At 37.7% G+C, this 25,679-nt stretch overlaps 1 protein-coding gene across 3 annotated transcripts in view; it reads left to right on the top strand.

The window, feature by feature from the left end:
* The window catches only part of rbm19 (RNA binding motif protein 19), a 243,640-nt gene that overhangs the window by 73,859 nt on the left and 144,102 nt on the right, over positions 1 to 25,679 (top strand). For all 3 annotated transcript variants that reach the window (XM_043715848.1, XM_043715850.1, XM_043715849.1), the window contains 5 exons: positions 3,166 to 3,226; positions 7,449 to 7,528; positions 9,974 to 10,029; positions 11,814 to 11,927; positions 24,514 to 24,619. In XM_043715848.1, coding sequence (XP_043571783.1) covers positions 3,166 to 3,226; positions 7,449 to 7,528; positions 9,974 to 10,029; positions 11,814 to 11,927; positions 24,514 to 24,619 — 417 coding nt within the window. The remainder of the gene's footprint in view (positions 1 to 3,165; positions 3,227 to 7,448; positions 7,529 to 9,973; positions 10,030 to 11,813; positions 11,928 to 24,513; positions 24,620 to 25,679) is intronic.

Here is a 25,679-nt window from a genome sequence, read left to right as displayed (position 1 = left end):
TTACCTAGTAGGGTGAAGAAATATCTGGAAATGAACCTCCCAGCTCAGTGAGCAAACCTACATCCAGAAAGATAATACATTTCGGTAGAAAATCTGGAGGTAGAATAATATAAACAATAGTGCTCTAAAAGATATTGGAGCAGAGAGACCTAATTGTATGTGCACATAAATTATTCAAGATGGCAGGGCAGTTTATAAATTCCTGCTTTGGAAACAGAACCACTCTGACTCAAGGCTGGCATACAGACTATCCTCACACCTTTTAATGCATTGTCTGAGCTGCGATGTCACTTTTTAAAATATAAAACTTTAAGTTATCTTGCGAATGTGACTTAAAAGGATTTCTGGGATTTACGTATTCATGAACAGAAACTTGCAACCCATTCTGAGATGAAAGACTTGACAGCAATCAAGGTTTTTTCAAGTCATTGTTTCAGTTGCATGACAATGTAATCTTTTGCTGTCAACTGTGTTGTATGTTGCTGCTCCATAGCTACCTGATGAAGGAGCAGTGCTCCAATAGCTAGTACTTCCAAATAAACCTGTTGGACTATAACCTGGTGTTGTGTGAGGCATTTCCACATCATACTTCATGAAAAGTGTGAACTCATTGGAAGGAATACAAAAGCAGTTTGCAAGATAAGAACCAAGGTTGAGAAACCTATTTTGTGAGATAGAAATTTGAATTTGTATCTTTGTTAGGGAGAAGACTAAGAAGAGATTGGAAGGTAGTTTTCCAAAGTTGTGAGGGGTTTCTACAGAATAAGGGGGACTCGGAAGAATTTGCAATGTACTTTTCCATACAAAGTTAGGATTCGAATGCGCTGCCTGGAAGTACGGTGGTGGTAATTTCAATAGAGACGTTCAAGGGTATTAAATGTTTCTATTCAAATAGTCAATGTGCAGAGTTACAGCGAAAAGGCAGGAGATTGACATAAAGATATACTGAGGAACCTCTTCTCCAAATATCAATTATCAGAATTTTGGATTATTTGAAGAAGATCTCACTGTCCCAATAGAAACATTACATCAAGGAGATGTTTCTAACACTGATCGTGTCTTTTGTTAAAGTGAACTCTGCTTACTGAAATGCTGCTGACAACAGTCCACATCATCAATGGGAGCCCAGGCACCCTCTCCAAATGACTGCCTGCCTGCCCTCTCTTTCCCCACACTTTCTCTGGAGTTCTACACAGGGGTGTACCCAAACCTCCCTCCCATGGCATGCTTTAAGGTCCCTTACAAGTGTGTGTCTGCTCAGAAGCAAACCCTGAGACAGAGAGAGGGAGTAAGGCAAGCAGAACAAGAAGAAAGGAAACTTCAGAAAACTCAGAGCCTCAAAGGAGAGGCATTGAATCAATTACTGAATAATCAGTTATCCAAATGAAATAGTGCCTGCCCATCTCCTTTGGATAATCGAGGTTCCTTGGTGTAATGTGCTTTCAGAGAGCCAGTGCTGATGTGAAGAGTTCAAATGGCTACTTTCTGTTTTGTAGCAATCCTGAGAGGTGTGAATACAGCCCATCTAAGATGGACAAAGGAGGATGGTATGACCAAATTTGGCAAAAACTGCAGATAATCTTAGGACAGATGAAGGAGAGATTTTCTTTGTCACAGTCACAGATAAGGGCCACCTTAATGCTATGACAGAGACAGAAACTTAGTTGGAGCAGCTCAAATATTGAGTTGCTGGAAAGAGAGTAGAGAATTAGGTTGTATCACACTTTTTTACAGCTGTATCGATGATCTGCTCACATTTTTGTGAAACTGCAATTGATACTATCTATACAGTATAAGATCAGGCATAATGAAACTTGCAAAGGAACAAACTCCTTTACAATCTCTTATTGAACAGATTTTAAAATGTACGCTCTCAAAGCATTCCAGAGTTTTTAAGTTGTTCTGAACAAAAGTATTTTAAATAATGGTGTATGTTTGGTGGGAACTGTAAAGTTAATTGTGACCCCCCCCCAAATCACCCCATCATCTTGCATTCTGCCCTCATCAGAGGGATTTGGTTTTGGTTTTGGTTTTGGTTTTGGTTTTGGTTTGATCCAAAGTGCTAGATAAAGTCACAGCTGGCTAAGGATGCAAATTGAAATTCAATTCAGACACTTTACCCAAGTTCCCAGTTTAGAGTAGTTGTGCCCCATACAGGGATATCTAAACCATTATTGTTTTTTCAGAAGATTGGAATAGTTGAAAGGCCAGCAAATATATTAAATCTAATTCCCTATTCACCGAGAAATCTTCTAATGTTTCTTGAGTATTATCAATACATATCTGCATCTCTTGCATAACCACCTGATGAAGGAGCAGTGCTCTGAAAGCTAGTGCTTCCAATTAAATCTGTTGGACTATAACCTGGTGTTATGTGATTTTTAACTATCTGCATCTCCCTCGGGTAGTGATTCCAGATTCATGTAACTTTAATTGACATTTCTCCTGGTTGCATGCTTTGATGGTCAATGCCTTATTGAGAAATTGTGACCCAGAGTTTGAAATTTCCTTGACCAGTGATTTTCTCAGCAACTATCCTGTCAAAAACATGAAGGATTTTAGATGTGTCAACTAAATCATACTGATTTTGACCCCGGGAGGATATAAACCTAGCCTACTCAATTCCATCCTCATAGAACAATCCCCTCATTCCATGAACCAGGCTAGTAACAGAGAAAAAAGGGAAAGGCTTAGGGCATACACCAATCAAGCCTGCGCAGTCATTTAATTTGATCACGGCTGATCATCCAGTTCAGTACCCTTTTTCTGATTTCGCCCCATGCCCTCTGATCCCTTTAGCCCTAAAAGCTATATCTAATTCCTTCATAAAAACTGTAATGTTTTTGGCCTCAACCACTTTGTGTCGGAGATAATCATACAGGTTCACCACTCTGACTGAAAAGTTTTCTTCTCATCTCAGTCCTATATGGCCAACAGTGTAGTTTTGGAATTGTGACCCCTGCTTCTGCACTCTTTAGTCATTGGAGCCATCTTTCCTGCGTTCACTCTGCCTATTCCTGTGTTATAAGTTTTTATAAACTTTGACCATTTCCCATATTATGGTAAGCTTGTTTAAATGTGCATCTGCTACTGTAGAGCTGTTCTCCTAAAATTCCCTGAATTTTATACACTTGGAATTCATCATTGTAACTGTTTAATTTTTAGACATTTGAAAAGTGTGGATCATTGAAGAATTGCAGTATATCGAAGAAGAAAGACAAAACAGGTGAAGATTTCTTGTGTATTTCATTTTTCAGTATATTATCTTGCTTGAAACTTCAGAGTTTGCTCACTTAGTGAGCAAAGACAGATTTAACCATGTCTCTGTTAGTATAGAAAGTAGGTAAGTAAGTGATTGGCATTAATTGACCAGTTAACTGGGTAGATATAAAGGGAAATAGTGTGTAGGATGATCTGTAAGACTGAGTCATTAACAAACTCTTCCCACCATGTAAGATGTCTTTATTTCTGCCTCGTTGATTGCCTTGCATTATTTCCTTTTCGTTTCTCACTTCTTCCAACACGCCAGTCCCACCTATTGCACTTGATATCTACCCAGTACATTGCATCTTTTCTGAAGGGGAAAAAGGAATGTTGCTTCTTACTAGAAGCAGGATTAGACACACAGTTTTCTCTTTTAAAGGCTCAAGAGTAAAAGGAAGATTTTGATAATCTGTAAACATTTATGGACAAATTGTATGAGAAAGACATTGGATTAAGTGCATTTGCAGAATGTTCAAATTTAGATAAATTTAGAAAGCTGAACATTTGTTCCATAGAAGAATATCAAGTAGAATTTAAGCGACTTTATTCAAGATTGAAAATGTTCCATGTGGAAATTCCTGAATCGGTGCTTACATTTAAATTGTTCAACTGTGCCAAGGTGTGAAACACGGAAAGACTCCTAGTGTTACCTAGATTTAGGTGTTCACAAAAGAAATACACTTTTGAGGTACATATCAGCAGCCTTAAAAAGCAGAACTTAGGTTGGAATATTGCATGCACTTCTGGTCTCCTTCCTATCGGAAAGATGTTGTGAAACTTGAAAGGGTTCAGAAAAGATTTACAAGGATGTTGCCAGGGTTGGAGGATTTCAGCTATAGGGAGAGGTTGAGCAGGCTAGGGCTGTTTTCCCTGGCGCATCAGAGGCTGAGGTGTGACCTTATAGAGGTTTATAAAATCATGAGGGGCATGGATAGGATAAGTAGACAAAGTCTTTTCCCTGGGGTGGAGGAGTCCAGAACTAGAGGGCATAGGTTTAGGGTGAGATGGGGAAAGATATAAAAGAGACCCACGGGACAACCTTTTCATGCACAGGGTGGTACGTGTATGGAATGAGTTGCCAGAGGAAGTGATGGAGGCTGGTACAATTTCAACATTTAAAAGGCATCTGGATGGATATATGAATAGGAAGGGTTTGGAGGGATATGGGCCTGGTGCTGGCAGGTGGGGCTAGATTGGGTTGGGATATCTGGTCGGCATGGACAAGTTGGTTCGAAGGGTCTGTTTCCGTGCTGTCCATCTCTATGACTCTAAGTTGTTCAACGTGAGGATGAACTCACCAAGAAGAGGAAGGTGGTGGATGGAAATGGATCAGGCCTTCTTTCCAGAAAGATGTGGAGGGCCCTGAGATCATCCTGATGAGGGATGAACATGTGAAGGGATTGTATGTCGATGGTGAAGAGGAGGCATCGGATATTGTCTATGAACTTGATATTTTGAAACCAATGTGAAGAAATAAGAATGTCAGTGGGGAAGAACTGGACAAGAGAAGAAAAAGAATGAGTCAAGATGGGAAGAAATAGGTTCTTTGGGGCAGGAGCAAGTCAAAATAATGGGTCAGTCCAGGTAGTCCTGTCTCTGGATTTTGGGGAGAAGGTAAAAACGGGTTGTACAGGGCTGGGAGTCTATCGATGGAGAGATCCCTAAGTGAGATGAGGTTGCTGACAGTCATAGCCACAATGTGCTGATACTTGATGGTGGTGTCATGGTCCAGGGGAAGATAAGAGGAGGTGTCAGAGAGCTAACGCTCTGCCTTCGCAATATAGAGATCAGTATGCTAGACAATAACCGCACCACCTTTGTTGATTGGCTTAATGAGAAAGTCAGGATTTGATCTGAGATTCCGAAGTGTGGTTAGTTCAGAGGTAGGTGGTTTTGAATAGGTGAGGGGGCGATTAAGGCTACCATTGTCATGTCAGCAGTTCTCAATGAGTGGGTGAAGTGTAGGTAAAAGGCCATAGGGAGAAATGCAGATGCAGGACAGTGTTGGAAGCTGGTGAAGACATTTGTGGGACGCGGGGAGCACTCCTGTGCAGGAAATGGATATGGGAGTGGAAGTGAAAGAACAAGAGTTCAAAATTCATGTCTAGTCCAAATTTCTTTGAAGCGAGGATGCGGTGGGATAAAACTAAGACCTTTGAATACATAACGTTCAGCATCAGAGTGCCGAAGTTCAGAAGGGATACGAAATACTCCATAAAAGATGGGCTAAGGAAAAAAGGTGAACCAGAGGAAAAGGAGGGATAAAATATTCCAGAGGGATGTTAGTATCTCAGAATTGTTATAGCTTGTGTTCCTTAATGCTTGAAAGAAAGAGAAAAGATTTCTTATTAAAACATCGAATGAGTCAGACAATGAAGTGGAACTGGGGGACAGGACAGCTCTTAGACAGTGTGAAATGGTGCTAATGGAGAGAGAGGTTAAGAGTGTGCATATGGTAGCACATAACACTGAGTGTGGATCTCGAGATGCGCAAGAACAGCTGTCTGGGGAACGTTGTACATCAGAGGTACCTGTGATCCTGGGTGGATTTGAACCCCGAAGGATGAAACTTCTGTCAAAATTCATTTAAGAGGAGTCTGAGCCAGCTACTGAAGAGAGAGGTGTGGCTATGGAAGCAAGTTTGGCAAAGGCTTCAAATAATCCGAGAGAAGTCAAGGCTTCATGGATGGGAAGAAGAAAATTTAGAATGAAATCTGGTCAGGAAGAGGAGCAGAACAACTTCAAGGTGACCTATCATAAAGGAATGTGGCAGTGAATTAGACAATGATATAAAATCTTTTAAAAACTGCAGGTCTGAAACAAAAACAGAAATTGCTGGTGAAATTCAGCTGGTCTGACAGCATCTGTGGGAAGAAAGCAGAGTTCATGTTTTGAGTCCTGTGACTCCTCTTCAGAACTGATAGCAGCTCAGAAAAAAAACAACAAATAGTTGGAGGCTACAGTCCATATATTTCAGGAGAAATCCAGAACTTGCTTCATTAATGAGTGATCGTTCCTCTGCTTGCAGAGTGCCTACAAAAATGTGAAGTTGTTCACTTTGAGAAGAAGAGTGTTATTTAAATAGAGAAAAACCGCAGAAAGCTGCAATGCAAAGTGAATTGGGGATACTTGTGCATAAAACACAAAGCTGGTACACAGTTGCAGCAGGTAATCTGGAAGGTTTATGGAATTCTGGTCCTTAATTCAAGGGGATGGAGTATAAGAATAGGGAAGTCTTCCTGCAACTGTATAAGAGTGAGAGACCATATAAGGAGTACTGTGAGCTGTTTTGGTCTCCTTACTTAAGAAAAGATACAGTTTCATTGGAGACAGTTCATAGAAGATGCAGTAGGATGATCCCTGGTATGGAGGATTTGCTTTATGATCAAACGTTATAAACAGGTTGGCAGTACTCATTTTAGAAGAATGAGAAGTGATCTCATTGACACATTCTCGGAATCTTTGGGGACTTGACAGAGTAAATGCTATGAAGATGTTTCCACTCATCGGTGAATCTAGGACCTGAGGGAGACTCTCTGAACAAACGTTTGCCAATTTAAGACTGAAATGAGGTGAAATTCCTTTTCTCAGTGTTGTGTGTCTGTGGAACTCCTTATCACAGATTTGTTGGGGCAAAGTTTTTGTGTCTATTTAAGGCTGAGATAGATAGATACTTGACGAGTATGGGAATCAATGGTTTTGGGGGAAAAGCTGGAAATTGGATGTATGAGATCCATCATGATCCTAGTGAATACCGGAGCAGACTTGAGGGGCCAAATGTCATACTCCTATTCCTACTTCTTATGGTGGTCTTACAGTTAGTTCCATTTTACCTGTGTTCTTGAATGCCTTGCATGCACAGAGAAATGCATTTAGTGAGGTTTAGGTTTCAGATAAAATTCAGCAAGCCTTACACAATTTCACAAGGATATCATCAGTAAATTCTAATCCAGGAAACGTGGATTGCAGTAGAGGAGGACCGATAGAGTAGAAAGGTCAGGTTATTGGTAGTGAGGGGAAAAAGAAAGTAATTTTGCAGTATGGCAACTAAACTGTAGGGGTGCATTCCTCGAGGCAAATTTGCAATGATTACACACTTACAGAATCCAAACCTCTGACTGTGAATAGCCCTCTTGAATTGTTTGATGACATTTGAATTTCTGATTTTTATTTTTATTTTGAAGGTTCTCTTTTATCAATGGGATATGGTTTTGTGGAATATGCAAAATCTGAGTCTGCTAACAAAGCACTAAAACTGTTGCAGGTAATCATACTTTTGAATTACTTATGTGGAATAGTATTTCAGGTATCTTTTCTATTTATGTAAATCAAGTTGTAGAGAATGTATATTGAACTTAGTTTTGTTAGAGTAGTGAATCGTTAGGATTTTAAAATTCTGTTTTAAACTAATATACCCGTAATTTCAACCTGTAAGATAATATTGGCTTTATTGCCATTTGTAAACAAATCTGTGTCAAGCTGTAATATGTTGATATCTAGTAATCCACATGTAATGGTAAAATAGTCAAGGTCCAGGTTGGTGAAAATAATTATGTTGGATTGCAATTCATTGTATCATAGCAAATGATAAATTAGTAACTAAAATAAAACACACGCCTGGAATGCAAAACATATTTGCAAATTATAATTGGCAAGATTTTAAGAATTCTCCACAAGTGAGATAAGAATGGTACATTTGTGAGGAAAAAAACAAACTTAATTTGTGACATTCTAAAGAAGCTATGATTATATTGGGAACTTTAACTTTTCTATACTTTTAACTTTGTGATATTTTGTATAGTTGCAATAAAATCTTTTCAAATATGATTGATTATTGCATTGAAATTTTGTAGATAAAATGTTAACATTTATATCGTGCCTTTCAGGATCTCAGGGTGTCTATAGTCACCAGTGAACCCAGTGAAGTTCTTTTAAAATGTAGTCAGTGCTAATGGAGCATTGTTGATGTAAAATCTACAATAGTAGCATCCTTTGTGTTTCAGGCAGCAGCTCATCCTGCCCAGCCAGGGCAATAACCTCATCCCCAGGATTAAATTATTCTTTGATTCTACAGTATTAATGGGCTGTCTCTTCCCTTTGTGTTGTAGAAGGTTTTTCTCCCGACCTGCCTATCACTATAGCCCTTCGCTAAATTAAGATGGGTCCTGGTATTTGTATGTATTCCGATCATAACTGTCTGTTTGTGTGATCGGGTGATTATCTTTTTTCCTGTTTGATTTGCTGTATCCAGTCTTGCTTCAATGTTAAATGATTCAATTTTAATATGGATTCTTCAGTTCTCCCATCCCCTTGTTGGTGTTTTAAGCATTGTGACACATCTCTATTTCACTCTCAATTTCTGTATCGACTCTTCCTGCTACAACAGAGGGAATTTTTATTTTGAGGAGAGAAAGATTAGGCTGGGTCTGCAATCGATGATGTTTAGGAGAATGAAATATGACTATATTGAAACATGTAAGATTCTCAGAGATTTGACGAGAAATATGGAGAGGTTGTTTCTCCTTGTGGGAAAATCTAGGACCAGAGGATATTGTCTCACTGTGAGGGGTCACTCATTTCAGAGAAATTGGGAGTTTCTTCTCTTGGAGTCCAGTGAATCTGAGGAATATTTTACCTTTAGCGGGCTGTTGGGATCGCGTCATTAAGCATTCTCAAGATCGACACACTTTTAATCAGTGAGGGAAGCAAAGGTTATGGGGAAAAATCAGGAAGGCAGTGTTGAGATTTATCAGATTGGTCATGATTTTATTAATTGGCAGAGTAGTTTCAATGAGTCAATTGGCCTACTTCTGCTTTTACATCTTATGATCTTTTACTGTCAATGTGACACTGAATTTTATTTTCATTCCTGTACTTCTGGTATACAATGGTAGCAAATTATGCTTCTTTACAGTTTTTATAAAGTAAAATTTAAGATATTTAGATTCCAAGAATGTTTGAAAGTTCTTGTTATTCTTGGAAAGAATATTTCAAACAAGATAAATGCTATGATTGTGCAGAAGAGAAAAGTATTTCTCATCAGAATTTACAAATTTTCAGGAGAGAACAGAAAAATACACTAATGTAGATAAAGCATATTGGGCAATATTGCTGCAATTGCATACTTTCTCCAACTGCCTGCTGTCTTAATGGGGATCAGCATTGTTTTCAAGAAGGGAGCTAAATAATCAACAGCTTTCTTATTGCCTGATATTAATGTTGAACCTGTAGTTTTCATTCACACCGCCAAAAATTTATTTTTTCAGGTGGACGATTATTTTCAAACTTCTCGCCTCTTTTGTTAGACTGCCAGTGACTCAGTATTCTCAGCTTCCAGCATAATTCATGTTTAACTTGTCAGCTTATGCAGTCTGACACTGAAACAAATCATACATGTAAGAAGGCTAGTTTTAACTATCTGGTAACATATTGTGTACTGAGGAGACTCTGAACTAGTATACTCATCAGAGCTTGACTGCAAGTATGCAGTAAATTAGTTCATGGTTCTGTAAAACTTAATGGTGTTTCTGGCAAATATATTAAAGTTGTAAAACTGTCGCTGTTCACTTGTTTTATCTGGATATTATACTCTGCAATATTTAAAGGTTTTGTTTAAAATTCTTATTGCAGTTCTCAAGTGATTAAATATGACTTACTTTGTCTATATGCTTATGACATTTACTTGGACTTTTCTTTTCTGGAAATTTAGCATTGTATGGTGGATGGTCATCAACTAGAGTTGAAGATATCAGACAGAGCTACAATGCAAGTATTTTGGCATTATTTAACATTGTTCTATTAAATGAATTGAATGTATCTACTTATTTTGAACCCCAAGCCAAATATCAAGCATTTGATGACATACCTGTTGTCCAAGCACTTTGAGTTTTAAGCAAGAAATTTGATGTTTTTCCTTCTAAGCAGCTATGGTTATGTAACATAAACTGAGTATACTTGAGTTTAAGACATCTGCTAAATTTGAAAAAGAGCTTTACGTTTTCAGCATACCATTCAATGCATTACAATATGAACTTTGGTGGGAGAGTTTATTTCCAAAGTTGTACAAAATGAAGAATGGAGAGAGTAAATGCAGAGGGTTAGAATCAATCTTTTAATTTTGTTGGGACTTGTTTCGGAAGTAGTCATGTACTTATGCATTGTGGAAAGTTATGTATTGCAAGCCTGCACTTTACAATAAGAATACATTTGAAATGTCTGACAAGTGTATAAATGCAGGTTTCAAGTACTAAATTAGAAATTATGGATATTTATTTCATTGGTCTATGATGTTACCTAAAATGAAGTGGGATCTAATAAAGCACAGTCAGGAGCCCACAAGCACCATTGTTTACAAGTCCAAGTGACAGGAGCAATAAAAGAAGCTTTAATTCAGGAAATTAGCAAGAGCCATTGATTTAATGAAAATTTGTGTATGAAAATGAATTTCAAAGGAGCAGCACAAAGGTCTTGGGTGTTTATGGAGTGGTCATGGAATAAGTCATAATTTCTGGCAAAATCTATGACAATAATGGTATGCGATAGTACACTGATGTGGGTTTTCAAGAAAATCTAGACTACTTTCACAACGTAATGCAACTTGAAAGGATTCTTTTCACTTTTGGAGACAAGTTTTTTTCTAAAGCGCAATTAAAGTATAGGTAATTATGTACAAAACTCAGTTTAACAAAGTTTTAGTTAAATTTTAATGCCAATAAAACTTGACTTTACACCAGTTTGTGCTGTACAGTAGCTCATATAACACCTGTTTGAGGTGATTTTACACAGTGCACTTAATGTTGAATTGGATAACTTTGTACCAGAGTTCCACAGCAAAATATGGTGTTATGAAACCAGTAATTTCAGTGTGCCTACTGTATAGCCAGTATTAACTATTAGAGAAAGCTGTTAACTGAAATTGTTGTGTGAGTATGCAAATAATACAGAAATCATTTTACAAACACAATTGTTTTAAAATCACAGTTTGCACTTGTGTAACTGACAATAGCTTTCCTAATTGATGTAATATCTCTATGCAGGTCAGCAAGCACCAAACTACTTGGGCATAAATGAGCACTCTGAGGACTTGCACTTAGAAAGTAATCACCAAATTCAACATTAGCTGGGTTTCCACCTCTTTGTACTTAGCTGTTGAGGAAATTCCAGAAAACATGAAATTGCAAAACATGTACGTGATATTTTTCTTCTCCACATTTAATTTGAGAACAACATTCACATTAGGAATTAACTGCCCTGAAAAATCATTGAAAAGTAGGTGAGGCCATGTTACATCTTCTACGTTAAAAAATCCCCACAAATCTGACTTTCATTCTGGTTTTGCCATGTCATTAGATAACTAAGGGAGGTACTTATGAGTTAACACTGACATCTCTTTGAATGGGAAGCTTTGTTCTCGCACTGTCGCACTAACATCTCAATCAAAATGTCTTCCAAACTGGTTTTACTGTTCTTGGGTTTACCCTAGTTTTCTACATCGTGATGTCCAAACTTTAGAAGCATTAGGAACATAACAAAATGATTTTTGTATGCAGCTCTGTGAATCCAACTAGAAAATTCCAGAAAACAAGGAAACAAACAGTCTCCAAAATCCTGATTCGCAATATTCCTTTCCAGACAAAAGTGAAGGAAATCCGTGAGCTTTTCAGGTAAGCCTTTTCTGCTCGCATTACCATCCACCATTATTAATTTCCTAAGGCATTATCTGTGCTCAATTGGATAACATGAGCTTTATACCCGTCTTGTTAGTATTTTTCTTTCTTTCAATATTGTAACAAGAAAGTGAGAAGTTTTATTTATACAATGCCTTCCATAACTCAACACAACTCAAAAACCTGGAATACTTGTGTAAGTGGTGTAACGTAGGTTAATGCAGAAACCATTGTGTGAATAGTATTTACATCGTTTTTTATGAAATTAACTCACCTAAATTGATGTTTCCATTGTTGTACACTTGTATTTTTTTCCCAGTTACTACATTAGCGCACAATCTGAATTCCAAAAATAGCTCAAGTTGATTTCTGAAGTGTTTCTCTGATTTTTCTTTTTCTGTCCATCTATAAATTGAAAGTAAAGTAATTTCATGGAAACAGTAGAGACACTGCAAAATCAGATGTGCACGAGTGAGCAAACGCAGCCAAGCACTATATTTGTCCAGACTCTTGTGATTTCCAGTGTTTTTGTGCATGTGGTCAAGACTGATTATAGTATTTTACAGCTGAGGCACGATTAGAGGATCAGAAGAGAATTGAATTGCGATGAGAAAGGCACTGCCAATATTAGAGGAAAGGCTGTAAAGTGACACAGACAGAAAGAGGATGAAAGAGACCAGGGTTTGAAAGTGGAGGTGAGGAGATTTTGTAGTTTGAAACATGTACAGCGGCACAGTGGCTCAGTGGTTAGCACTGCTGCCTCACAGCAGCCGGGTCCCAGGTTCGATTCCAGCCTCGGGCAACTGTCTCTGTGTGGAGTTTGCACATTGTCCCCGTGTCTGCGTGGGTTTCCTCTGGGTGCTCTGGTTTCCTCCCACAGTCCAAAGATGTGCAGGTCAGGTGAATTAGCCGTGCTAAATTGCCCATAGAGTTAGGTGCATTAGTCAGAGGGAAATGGGTGGGTTACTCTTTGGAGGGTCGGTGTGGACTTGTTGAGCCGAAGGGCCTGTTTCCACACTGTAGGGAATCTAATCTAATCTAATAACTTAAAAATTTCTGGAAGACTGGTTAACTGAGTGAAGTTCAGGTCAAGACAGTAATTTGGAGGGTTTGTGTAAGTCCCATGGATAAAGCACATTTGAAGTAGGGAGGTGTGGGTTTAGGGGAGAAGCTAATAATATATTACAAAAGTCAAGTTCTGCAGATGTGGGAAATCATAAATAAAATTCTAGAAATACTCAACAAATCAGATAACATCTGTTGAGAGAGGAAAACAGTTTGAGTTTCAAGTTGATGACCTTTCATTAAGCCATCAGTCTGAAATTTTGATTCTTGTTTTTTGTCTCTCTACAAGTGCCTGACATGCTGCATATTTCCAGAGTTTCTTATTTTTATTTTGCCTCAACTGTGACGGTTCAAGGCCTGGAAATCTGAGGAATTGAAATGAGTTTTGGATGTTTTAACTTGCTGGGGTGGGGGTGAGATATTCAAGTTGTTGGGTTAGGGAGACAGATGGTCACTTTCAGTTTTGAAGGCAAAGGTTGAGCGGTCAAGAAAGAAAAATATTAAGCGATAACTGGTTGTGGAGAAAAGCTGAAGTTTTTATATTTGCATTGAATGATGACCTTGAAGCAGGTAATTCTGAGAGGGGAAATCAAAGCCTGTTAGCATTGAATGTTGTCCATCTGGCATTTTAGAATCCTTCCAGTGTGAAAGCAGGCTATTTGGCCCATCAAGTTCACACCAACCCTCCAAAAAAACATCCTACCCAGACCCACCCCCCCAACCCTATCCCTGTAATCCTGCATGTCCCACCCAGCCTGCATATCTTTGGACTGTGGGAGGAAACCAGAATACCTGGAGCAAACCCACGCAGAAACTGGGAGAATGTGCAAGCTCTACACAGACAGTTGCCTGAGGATGGAATTGAACCCGGCTCCCTGTCACTGTGAGGCAGCAGTGCTAACCACTGTGCCACTCCAAATTTGTGTCTGAAAACCAACTGTATACTTATGAAGAGTGGAGTCCTGGGAATGCAATGGGCATTCCTAGTGAAGGAAAGGCACAGTGAATTAAGAAAATTGGACTCACTATGCTGACAGGCCCATGGAAATATGCAATCCTCTCCCAACACAAAAATTGACTAGATGAAAGAGAAATACAGTGCAAAATAAGGTACTTCCTTGTTTTATTCACCAGAGGGCACAGTAGGATTATATTTCAAATTTAATCCAGGTCAGTTTTCTACTTCCTTCATTTTGTACCACAGTAAGCATAGGCTATGAGAAAGGAAATGAGTTTTAAAAAAAGTTTGTCTGAAATCCTGATTTAAGGCTGCTTAAGTGAAGGTCCCTGATTACTACCTTTTAAGACTTTGCGCAAAAAGTTATCTGTAATTAGTTTGGGTCTGAGCAGTTTCATAACAGATTAAAAGTGTTAGAAAACCTGAAACCAAGGTGGTCCATTGATAAAGCAAGAGGACTCACACCTACACAGCAAGTTCTGGTTTCAGCCGGGGAAGACCGAGAAAGATTTTGTTTCAATGTAGTGTTTAAGTAAATTCAATGGTTTATTCAATATTTGACTGCTATTGTTCATCAACTTGTCAAGGTTGAATTGCATTGGCATAAAGGCAGACCACACACTTTTATTCAACTAGGGATTAATGCATATTTGAGTGAAAGGTGAACATTTTTTAAAAATCTAAAATGACTATAAATGGAACCTGTGTTTAAAAAAAAACGTCATTTCTCAGTCAGAATTATACAGCAGGGAAACAGACCTTGCAACAAGCAGCTATCCTAAACTGAACTGGTCCCATTTGCCAGCATGTGGCCTATATGCTTCTAAATCCTTTCTATTCATGTACCCATCCAGATGCTTTTTAAGTGTGGTAATTGTACCCACCTCCACCACTTCCTTGACAGCTCATTCCTTGCATGCACTATCCTCTGCGTGAAAAAGTTGCACCTTATGTTCCTTTTAAATCTTTCCCCTCTAATCTTAAACCTGTGCCCTCTAGTTTTGGATTCCTCTACCCTGGGGAAAAGACCTTGGCTGTACACCCTAACCATACCCCTCATGATTTTATGAACCTCTATAATGTCACCCCTCAGCCTCTGATACTCCAGGGAAAATAGCTCCAGCCTATTCAGCCTCTCCATCTATCTCATACCCTCCAACCCTGGCAATATCCTTGTAAATCTTTTCTGAACCCTTTTCAAGTTTCACAACACCTTTCCTGTAGCAGGAAGACCAGAATTGAGCGCAGTATTCCAAAAGTGGTCCACCAATGTCCTGCACAGCTGCAACATGACCTCTTAACTCCTGTACCCATTGCACTGACCAATGAACACCACCTTCACCTGTCTACCTGCGACTCCACTTTCAAGGAACTATGAACCTGCACCCCAAGATCTCTGTTTATCAATACTCCTCAGGACCTTACTATTAACTGTATAAGCCCTGGCCTACAAAAATGCAGCATCTCACATTTATTTAAATTAAACTCCATCTGCCACTCGGCCCATTTGCCCATCTTATCATGTCCTATGATTGCAGGAACTTCAGTGTATTTCCTCAGGCACTTGTCTGCCAAAACTCCAGAGATAATCATGCATGATCAGTGACTTGACGACGTGTGCCAGAACATCAGAGGCAAGAGGCTTTATTATGTTCCATACTTTATCTTTTTTCCTTCAAGAATAACCATTGGCCAAAGTTTTGTTATCAGTTTCTGTTTTCTGATAAACAGAACTGGATGAGAGCAGAAACTAGCACCAATGATATAATTGATATGTTCCAGAAAGAGTTGTGGGTGGCGGCCCAATTAGAAATTGAATAAGAAAAAGTCAACTTTTCAAAGTCAGAGATTTGGATGTAGGTGCCAGCGTGGATTCCAGTTATGCCTGTCTCTCTTGGGATATGTGGAATATTCTTTGTTTAATTCAGGCTGTTGAATTAGTAATTTAAGAGCTTCACTCTTAGGAGGTAATGTAAAGGTAAAACTTCATGCTAACTCTGCTTTCTTCCCTCTGATATTGGCAGACCTACTAAGTTTCACCAGCAATTTTTATTTTTAAGAGTTTGAGTTCTACTCAAATTTATTTCAACAAATTTGTACCAGTTATATTCCATAACTAAAATTCAGTCTAGTAGATAAATCATTCATTTTAATTTTGTTTTCTTGTAATTATATTGAATTCTGAAAAAGTTGTTTTTGTTTCTCAAAAGATGAATAGTTTCCCCTTGGTGTAATCGCAATAAGATGTAATTCTACTTATTTGAACATAACATGGAAATGTTAATGAGGTCTATCAACAATTGATGATTTTAAAAATATAAATTGATCAATCATTTGTGCACAGTATGTAAAGATTAAAGTTGGAGGGCATCATTTCAGTTTTATATTTTTTGTATAAATATGATGTAACAATTTAGTTAGAATATGAAACCACATGAGATTTTTCACGTGCCCGGTAGATTGTTTATGCAGGAAAATTAAGAATTATTGTTTGACAGTAAGTGTAAGGGAGGATCATGTGGAGTGAGAATGTGTATGTTGGAATAACAGTGAAGATCTGACCTTCTGTGTCTAATACATCCTGCTGTAAGCTGGAGTCTTACCCTTGAGTTTCTCCTTGAAATCCACTATGGTTGACCTTTTTAACCCCGATCTGAGTTTATAGCCACAAACCCCCTCTAGCTGTTTACATACATCTCAAGTGACATTTTTTTCCCAACCAATCAGTTGCTGAAACTTTTGTCCATGCTTTTGTTACCTCTAGCCTTGACTATTCCAGTGCTATCCTGGTTAGTCTCATATCTTGCACCGACTCTGAAATAGTGCACATCAAATGCTCTGCTACCTTGTTTCATAACGCGCAGCAAAATCAATGCATACATCAAGTATATGCTAAATAACGTACATTTCCTCACCATCCAGTAATTGTAGAATCCCTGCAGTATGGAAGCAGGCCATTCAGCACATTGAGTCCATACCGACCCTCTGAAGACAATATGAGCAATTTAGTATGGCCAATCCACCTAACCTGCACATCTTTGGACTGTAAGCAGAAACCAGAGCACCTGGAGGAAGCTCTCGCTGACATGGGGAGAATGTGCAAACTCCACATAGACACTCTCCCAAGGCTAAAATCAAACCTGGCTCGCTGGTACTGTGAGGCAGCAGTAACCACAGCCACCGTGCAACCCAAATGCCTCATTTTTATTCAGATTGCTCTGTCAACTCTCAACTCCCCCTTTTGTATTCCTAATTTTTTACATTTCTCTTTGTAGCTGCGCTTAAGCACTGCATTTCAAAATATTCAAAATCTATTTGTTTCGTCAGGTTTTGGTTCGCTATCCTGACCTCCTCCTATGTTGCTCGGTGACTGATAGTTTTTGATGTTTTAGGACGTTTTCTTACATTGAATATTTTTAAGGCTGAGATAGAATAGATTCTTGAGTGACAAGGGAATTAGAGTATTGGGACTTGACAGGAAAGTAAAGTTGAGGCCACAATCGGGTCAGCTATGATCTTATTCAGTGACCTATTCCTGCACCTAATTTTATAGATGGGATTGTATTTAAAGTATTGTTTGTTTGTGGCAACTTAAAAACCACCTGTTCATCAGCTCATCAGTTCAATTCTTAGCTTTTGAGAAATACCGACAAAGTGGAGTCTAGCTAATGTATGGTTTATCATTAGTCATTTTTTAAAAGATTGTTAACAGAACTGCTTCGTTATGTATTCATTATATGCAGTTTGAGTGAAAAACAGTGGATAACAATTGAAGTTGGAAATAATTCATTTTGTTTCTTTGCACATTGAAGTAATGTAGGCTGTAAAATTAACACCGATAAAGTCATAGAGTTATGAAGTAAAACCAATCCAGGCTAATGTAAATCAAATTTCATTAAATCATTCGAACACAAAAGTTTTGACATTGGCCTGACAGTTGTATTCCCCAGCTATTGTTTGCATCCTATAGTGAGCAATATAGAAAGTAAGGAGAAATGTACCTGGCTTTTTTTAAACTTTTCAGTTTATAATGCCCCAAAGCACTACCTGTGAGACAGCATATGACTTCCTCTTCATATTTTATGTAACATAATTTGCATCCATGCCATCTGTTTTCTCTTTCCCCTTTGGCAATAACTTGCTAAATTACACAGTTCACATGTTGCTCAGAAACCTAGAGAGCTAATTTATTGAGATGTAAATGAAACAATGGAAGATAGTTGTGTTGTTGGAGCTAAGTCATCTCAGCTCCAGGATATCTCTGCAGAAGTTCCTCAGGATAGTGTCCCAGGCCCAATTATCTTATGCTGCTTCATCCATGACCTTATCTCCATCGTAAAGGTAGAAGTGGGAATGTTGTTAATAATTGCACAACATTGAACACCATTCAAGACTCATCAGATACTGAAACGATGCATGTCCAAATGGAGCAAGACCTGGATAGTAACATTCACGCCACATTATTGCTAGGTAATGACCACCTCCATTAAAAAAGAATCTTACCATCACCCCTTGATGTTTAATGGCATCACCACAAATGAACCTCACACCATCAACATCCTGGATTTACTATTTACAAGAAATTGAACTGAGCTAGTCATGTAAATACTGTGGCTGCAAGAGCAGGTTGGAGACTAAGAATTCTGCAGTGAGCAAATCACCTCCCAATTCCCCAAGGCCTGTCCACCATGTAAAAGACACAAGTCAGAAGTGTGATGGAATGCTCCCTGCTTGGATGAGTGCAGCTCAAACAACACTTGAAAAGCTTGATGCCATTGAAGACCAAACAGCCTGCTTGATTGGCAACGTATCCACAAATATTCACTTCACTGCCTTCACCACTGTTTTTTAATCCTGCATGGCCAACTTGCATCGGTTTGGCAAAAAAAAAGTTGAAAAGCTGTCTTTCCAATTGGAACTCATAATAATGTTTTCTTTCTTTGACACAGACGAATCATGCGATTTTTGCAGCATATTTTGGTGGCAACAGCTAACATCTAGCTATTGAGTTAAGACCATTTCAGAGACTTTAGTCTCTTCTTTGACTGACACTAAAGAATGTAAGCTTAGCAGAGAAAAGAGAGCCTCTTTTCTCCAAAATATGTGACTCATGTTCTGTCTTCTCTGTCTTGATGTATAAGAACCAAAAAAGTAATAGTTTAGAATTTTACAACCGATAATGGGAGTGTACAGAAGCAATATCAGTATTGGATTCTTCAACTCACAAGCTGAAGTATTTCCTAGTCACACATTAAACCACAAGAAACCCGCCTACAATTGAGTGCCTGTCTCTGTGTAGGACTCATCGGAAATTCCATATGGCATCAGTACCATTTCACAATTTTGTGGCTTGAAGAAGTAGGATGAGCGAACAACAGCCATTTGCATAACAAATTATATTTAGAATGTAACTTTGGAAAATTCACTGTTGCTGTTTTGTACATTCCCTACTCCTTGTGATTGGGAATAAGTGTAATCAGGGGATCAGTCTGAGACATGCACTTTGAAGAATAGCCGATTACTTGGAATCTGTTGAGGCAACAACACCATGGAGCTTTGGGTGAACTCTTCTAGTCTGAAGAATTATTGGCTAAAAAATAATTGCAATTTGAAAGCTTGCACACATTGTTCAATTTGTTACCTTTCACATTCAGATGGAATAGTACGTATATAGTCAAACAAAACAAATTTTGATGTAGACACTAATATTTTTGTAGTAGAACTGCAATAAAACCTGATAAACGTTTCACATGAGTAGTAAGCGATAAAATTCTTCCATGGAAGTTACTTTCAAAGGATGAGGAGGAGTCTAATCAGGTATTGTTCACAGTATTGCTTGTACTGACTGTAGCAGATGACGTAGCCTGATATGATTGGACAATTTGTATGTATCCATACAAAAGCAGATGATGGAAGTCTGAAATAAAAACATAAAATGCTGGACGTGCTTAGCAGGACAACTAGTAGTTGTGGATAGGAAAACCGTTATGTTTGGGTTATTGACCATTCATCAGAACTGGAATACGTTAGAAATGCAACATGTGTTAAGGATGTGCAGAGATAAGAAAAGCAGAGAATTTAGGAAGGTGAAAAGGGAATTCTGTAATAGAGTGGAAAGCAGGATAGATTAAATGACCAAAGGATAGTGCAAGGTAAAAGATGGTGGTAGTGGACTGATGAGGTAATAGAACATAGAACAGTGCAGTACACTACAGGCCCTTTGGCCCTTGATGTTGTGCCAACCTTTTATCCTACTCGAAGATCAAACTAACTAACTAATCAAATATCCTTCATTTTACTATTATCCATATGCCTATCCAAGAGTCCGTTAAATGTCCCAAATGTTTCTGACTCTACTACCACTGCTGGCAATGCATTCCACATACCCACCACTCTGTGTAAAGAACCAACTTTTGACATCTCCCTTAAACCTTCCTCCAATCACCTTAAAGTTATGTCCCCTAATGATAGCCATTTCTGCCCTGGGAAAAAGTCTCTGACTATTCACTCTCTCTATGTTTACCATCCTCTTGTACGTTGCTATCAAGTTGCCTCTCACCCATCTTCACTCCAATGAGAAATGGTATGTCTGGAAAAAGTGTAAATGAGAAATGCAGAATTATAACCAAAACTACTGTTGGAAGAAATGGGAGTTGTGGTTATAATCTGAAATTGTTGAATCATTATTGAGTTCAGAAGACTGAAGTGTCTGATCAAAAGATGAGCAGCTGTTCTTTGAGCTTCATTAGAACCGTATAGGAGTTCAATGAATAGGAGTTCTAAGTGGAATGGAGAGCTAAGTTACCAAGTGACCAGAGCTCTGGGTCAAGCCTTCCAGGTTAAGTGGAAATGTTTTGCTAACAGTCATCAAATTTGCATTTGATTTCCCTCCTATAAAGAGGACTACATTGTGAGCAGCAAACACAGTATAAAACTTGAAATAAGTACAAATTAACCTGTTGCTGTCTCTGAAAGTAGAGTTTCATGGATCATGGGAAATGAGAAGGGAGGGTGTTGCATCTCCTGCAGTGTATTAGTTCTTAAGTCTGACTGGAACTTTTTTTTTCCTTGAAGATTTCAAAAAGTACCATTTAAAATCTGTTAGTCATTGCCATTACTAACTATACTAACCCACCCTGTATGAATCAAATATGTAATAGGTACTACTGAAATTTTGTGATCAATAGTTCTGATTTCTCTAATGTTTTGCTAATGTGACGTTTATCAGTGTTATTGTAAAATGTTCAGTGTTACTCTCATACTGATAGTGCGTGGCAAAGAATTAATGAAATTTTCATGTGTACTTCTGCATTGATTCTGTGCACATAGATCAGTCAATATCATCCAGATTAATTCTTGTGTAGCTCCATGCGTGAAATGCCCAGTTAACTAAACCAAGAGAATCACTAAATGCTGGAGATGGTCTGTAGTAGTTGGTGTGCTTCACATGCTGTAAGTAGAAACTTTGCAGTTGACAATAAGGTAATGGCAAATGGTTTACAATATTTATAGAATTTACACATGGCATTTTAAATGCTGAGGCCTGTGTATGATGTTCTGAATAGATATCACAATCCTTGTAGATGTTCTGGCATAACTAACATGTTCAATCTCTTCAATTACCTGCAAGCGACAGAATTAAGGCTGTTTAAAATGTGAAAGACATAAGCAAGATATTCATGGTATAAAATAGCCCAATAACCAAATGTTTTGTTTTATTAAAAGCTGTAATAAATGTGCTAACTGGAATTGTGAGGAGGTTATACCTCAAAGGAATCCAAATGCTGGTAATTGATTGTGTTCAAAATAATGCCACGTTCAAATGTTTCTTTTAACTTATCTATTAAAATAAATTATTCTAAAAATGTTTCTCTACTTTCTCTCCTGCTAAGAATCATTATGAATAATCCTTGAGTTTACATTGTGCTTTTAAACTACAGTTAAGTGGCTGTTGTACCATATACACTCAAAAGGATTTCTGAAAAATAATTGCAAAATGTTAGCAGAAAAGAAAGTATTTATATTCCTTAAAATTAATGCAACATATTCTGACTTATTGTGAATTTAGAACCAATTTAATAATAAAAATTTACCATATTTTGATGTAACAAGATGAATATTAAAATTTATACCTAGGTGTCTCAAGTGCCAAACTAATACTTTTTTTTGTATCAGATTTTAAAATATATCTGTCCTTATACTTGTGACCTCTGTGGCTGATTGTGGATTTTTCTTAAAACTACATGACTAATGCTTTGTTCTTTCAGTCTAGCAGTGCCAGTTTCATAATGGCATTTCATTCTCTGTAAACCTAACATTTGAATTTTCGTTGTATTAAAGGTCATGAAAAAGGTGCGGAACAAAGTGGATTTACTGTGTTTGCATCTGTTTTGCAGCTGTTTTGGTATCTCCTTTAACCTCTGCTTCAGCCACCCTTCTCGTATCTTCTATTAGATCTAATAAATTGGTCCTGTCATTTCACAGATGTTGCACAGTTAGGGACATTCAGCTTATTTTTGAATGATTGTGCCAGCACCCTGAACAGTCATGATATGCTTCACAGCGTATGCATAACATTTCTGCTTAACTCTAGTTTTCCTTCTTGAATATTACATAGGCAGAATTTTGAAAAGGAACGTGCAGATTCATTTGTCGTTTTCATAATCGCAAATTTGTACACTGTAGTGTTTCATGAAATGCTGGAGTTAAATGCTTGATCATGCTGGGTGAATATGTTTAGTATATGGTTGCAGCCTCTCTGCTTAATAAAGTATTCATTACTGCAGATTCTGGGTTCACATTTCATTTAGTCTAATATACAGAACATATTTATTTTTGGATAGTGAGTTAGAAAATAATTCGATGTAATTAAAAATCAGATGCATTGTACATGACCATAGCAGTATTCCTTGCGATTACAAGTCAGCCAGTCAGTCAAAAAGAGTACAGTTAAATAAATCTATTGTAACTTATTAATGTATAAGTACTTCTTGTGTTCTTTTCTTATTGAAAACTAAAATTTCTGATTCTAATTGATATAAAATCAGCAAATGCTGTGCTTAATTTTGTTTTCAAGCTATGATTGTTGCTTTCTCCTTTATGAAAATTATTTTAAAAATTGTATTTTTTAACATAGAAATGGAATAGTGGTCCCAAGAGTTCTCTCAATGGTTATTTTTCCTTCTGGAGCTGACAATGTTTTTGTTGGGACTTAATTTGATGTAAAAATATCCAATCCATGCTCTTTTAAACTGGTTTGTTTATTAACATAGACAAAAATAATATGTGTTTTCTTTAGTTACCTGGATCATTGCATTGGGATTTCTTTTCCATGTAACCATACAAGTGTTAGGTTTGGACTGGACTACAATAAAGGAGTGCATTATATGTAATCTTTATTGACTCAACAAGTATAATACCTCTGGGAAAACCTTCTATTAAAAACCAGCCATGCAAACTAAATTTTTTGTTTGTTGAAGTTTTAAGGTCCTGAAGCATGTATTGCTTTTGAAAGAATGTTGCATTTTGCAGGCATTTAGTTCTCTTGCAAAATGTTTGGTGAAGCGTTGAGAGAACTCTGAATCTGTGTGGACCAATACAATAGATCCATTTGGTATTCCACTTTTAAGTAGTGGTATATGTTTAACTTCACCTCACTTTGTTCGAAAGTACATTACTTTTGTTAGTAAGGAAATACAGTACCTCAAATGATTTTCAGATGATTTCTGAGCAGTACTTTTCATTGGAATTGATAGATTCAATAGAAGGGAAATACAAATCTTTCTAAATTCAGAGTCAGATAATAGTGTAATTTAAGACAGGCTCATTATTATTGTAGAATTATTTAGCTTGGACATACTTGGGCATAATGAAAACTCAACCACCAGATCTAGATTTAACTGTGATGTAAATGTTTACTCCAACTCAATTCTGTCAGTAGTATCTATAAGAGACCTAAGCATTCGATTTTTAAGAGTTTGCTTCACGCCATCATGTGTATTAGCATCAGGACATAATCTGAGCTCACCATCACTTTCTCAAGGGCAACTAGGGATGGATAATAAATGTTGGCCAGCTAGCAACGCCCACATCCCTCAAATAAATAAATAAAAATGACTATGATTTTTGTAATTTAGTGGTTTGCAGTTACATTTATAGTGCTCTTGGCACTTTTGTCAATTTTTTGTTTCAATAGCTTGTTTCAGCATTATGGTAAGTGAGCTGAAAACTAAGCCAGTTGGCCCAACAAGACACTAATTCCCCTGAGTCAACTCAGTACAAGTTAATGGTGTCATATACAAACAGTAATCTTGGTAAATATTTGTTGATGTTATGGACACCTAAATCTCTCTCGAATTTTGAGACTAACTTTTGCCCCACTAATATATGAATTCCTGCTTTGCCAGCCAGTAATGATTCATATTTTAGAAAGTGGAAAGAGAAGTTGACTATTTCATTACGAAGAATTCAAAAACATAAATATTGTCTCTGAACGTTTGGATATTTTATGATTTTGATGGACTGTGAATGAATCTTTCAAAATTTTTCTTCCTGTTTCAGTACGTTCGGAGAAATAAAGACTGTGCGACTGCCTAAAAAAATGGGCGGAACTGGTGCACATAGGGGCTTTGGATTTGTAGACTTTGTTACAAAGCAAGATGCAAAGGTACAGTATTTTTCAATATAATCTTTGCCAAATATGTTTCAATGTGGATTTAGCAATCATCTTATCACCTGGATAACTTCCATGTCTTCAAACTAGTTAATTAAATGAATGATTGCTCGTTTGTGGGAAAGTGACAGAGTCCCTTTTCCTCTGTGAGAATCTGCCAAAGCACTCTGACACTTACCTGTAAATCAAAGGCTGTCCAACTTTCAGCTGCTGGCAGCTGCCCTTTCCTCTTCTCACCTGCTGAATATCGTCTTCGGATTAAAACTCACCCTTCGTTGTAAATCCAAAGACGTGTGTGATGTGTATAGTCATTGAATTCTAAATAGTTGTGGTACAGAAGGAGGCCTTTCAAATCAATACTTAGTAATTACATTGTTGTAATTTTCCAAAAATTCTCACATTCTGGAGAGGTGCCAGAGCATTAGAAAACTGACAATGTGATGCCCCATTCAGAAAGGGAGGCAAAAAGCAGGTAACTATCTACTGATTAGCCTAACATCTGTTTTGGAAAAAAATGTTGGAATTCATTATAAACGTAGTAATAGCGCCGCATTTGGAAGATCATAATCTTATCAAGTAGTCATGATTCGGAGATGCCGGTGTTGGATTGGGGTGTACAAAGTTAAAAATCACACAACGCCAGGTTATAGTCCAACAGGTTTAATTGGAAGCACACTAGCTTTCGGAGCGACGCTCCTTCATCAGGTGATTGTGACAATCACCAGTCCAACACCGGCATCTCCGAATCATGACTACTATTGACACCACAATCACCTGATGAAGGAGCGTCGCTCCGAAAGCTAGTGTGCTTCCAATTAAACCTGTTGGACTATAACCTGGTGTTGTGTGATTTTTAACTTATCAAGTAGAGTTAACATAGCTTCGTGAAAAATAAATTGTGTCTAATATAGTCAGAGGTTTCAACTAGAGTAGATTGAAGAGAACCAGTAGATGTCTTGTCTTGTATGTGGACTTCCAGAAGGTATTTAACCAAGTATCTCATAAAATATTAAGTCATGAACACCAATGATTTTAGGAAGTAGTATCTTGGTGT

Source organism: Chiloscyllium plagiosum, chromosome 25 (assembly GCF_004010195.1).
Source record: "Chiloscyllium plagiosum isolate BGI_BamShark_2017 chromosome 25, ASM401019v2, whole genome shotgun sequence".
Classification (NCBI taxonomy): Eukaryota; Metazoa; Chordata; class Chondrichthyes; order Orectolobiformes; family Hemiscylliidae; genus Chiloscyllium; species Chiloscyllium plagiosum.
The sequence above is the reverse complement of the archived record's forward strand: the minus strand, read 5'-3'. Positions and strand labels throughout refer to the sequence as shown.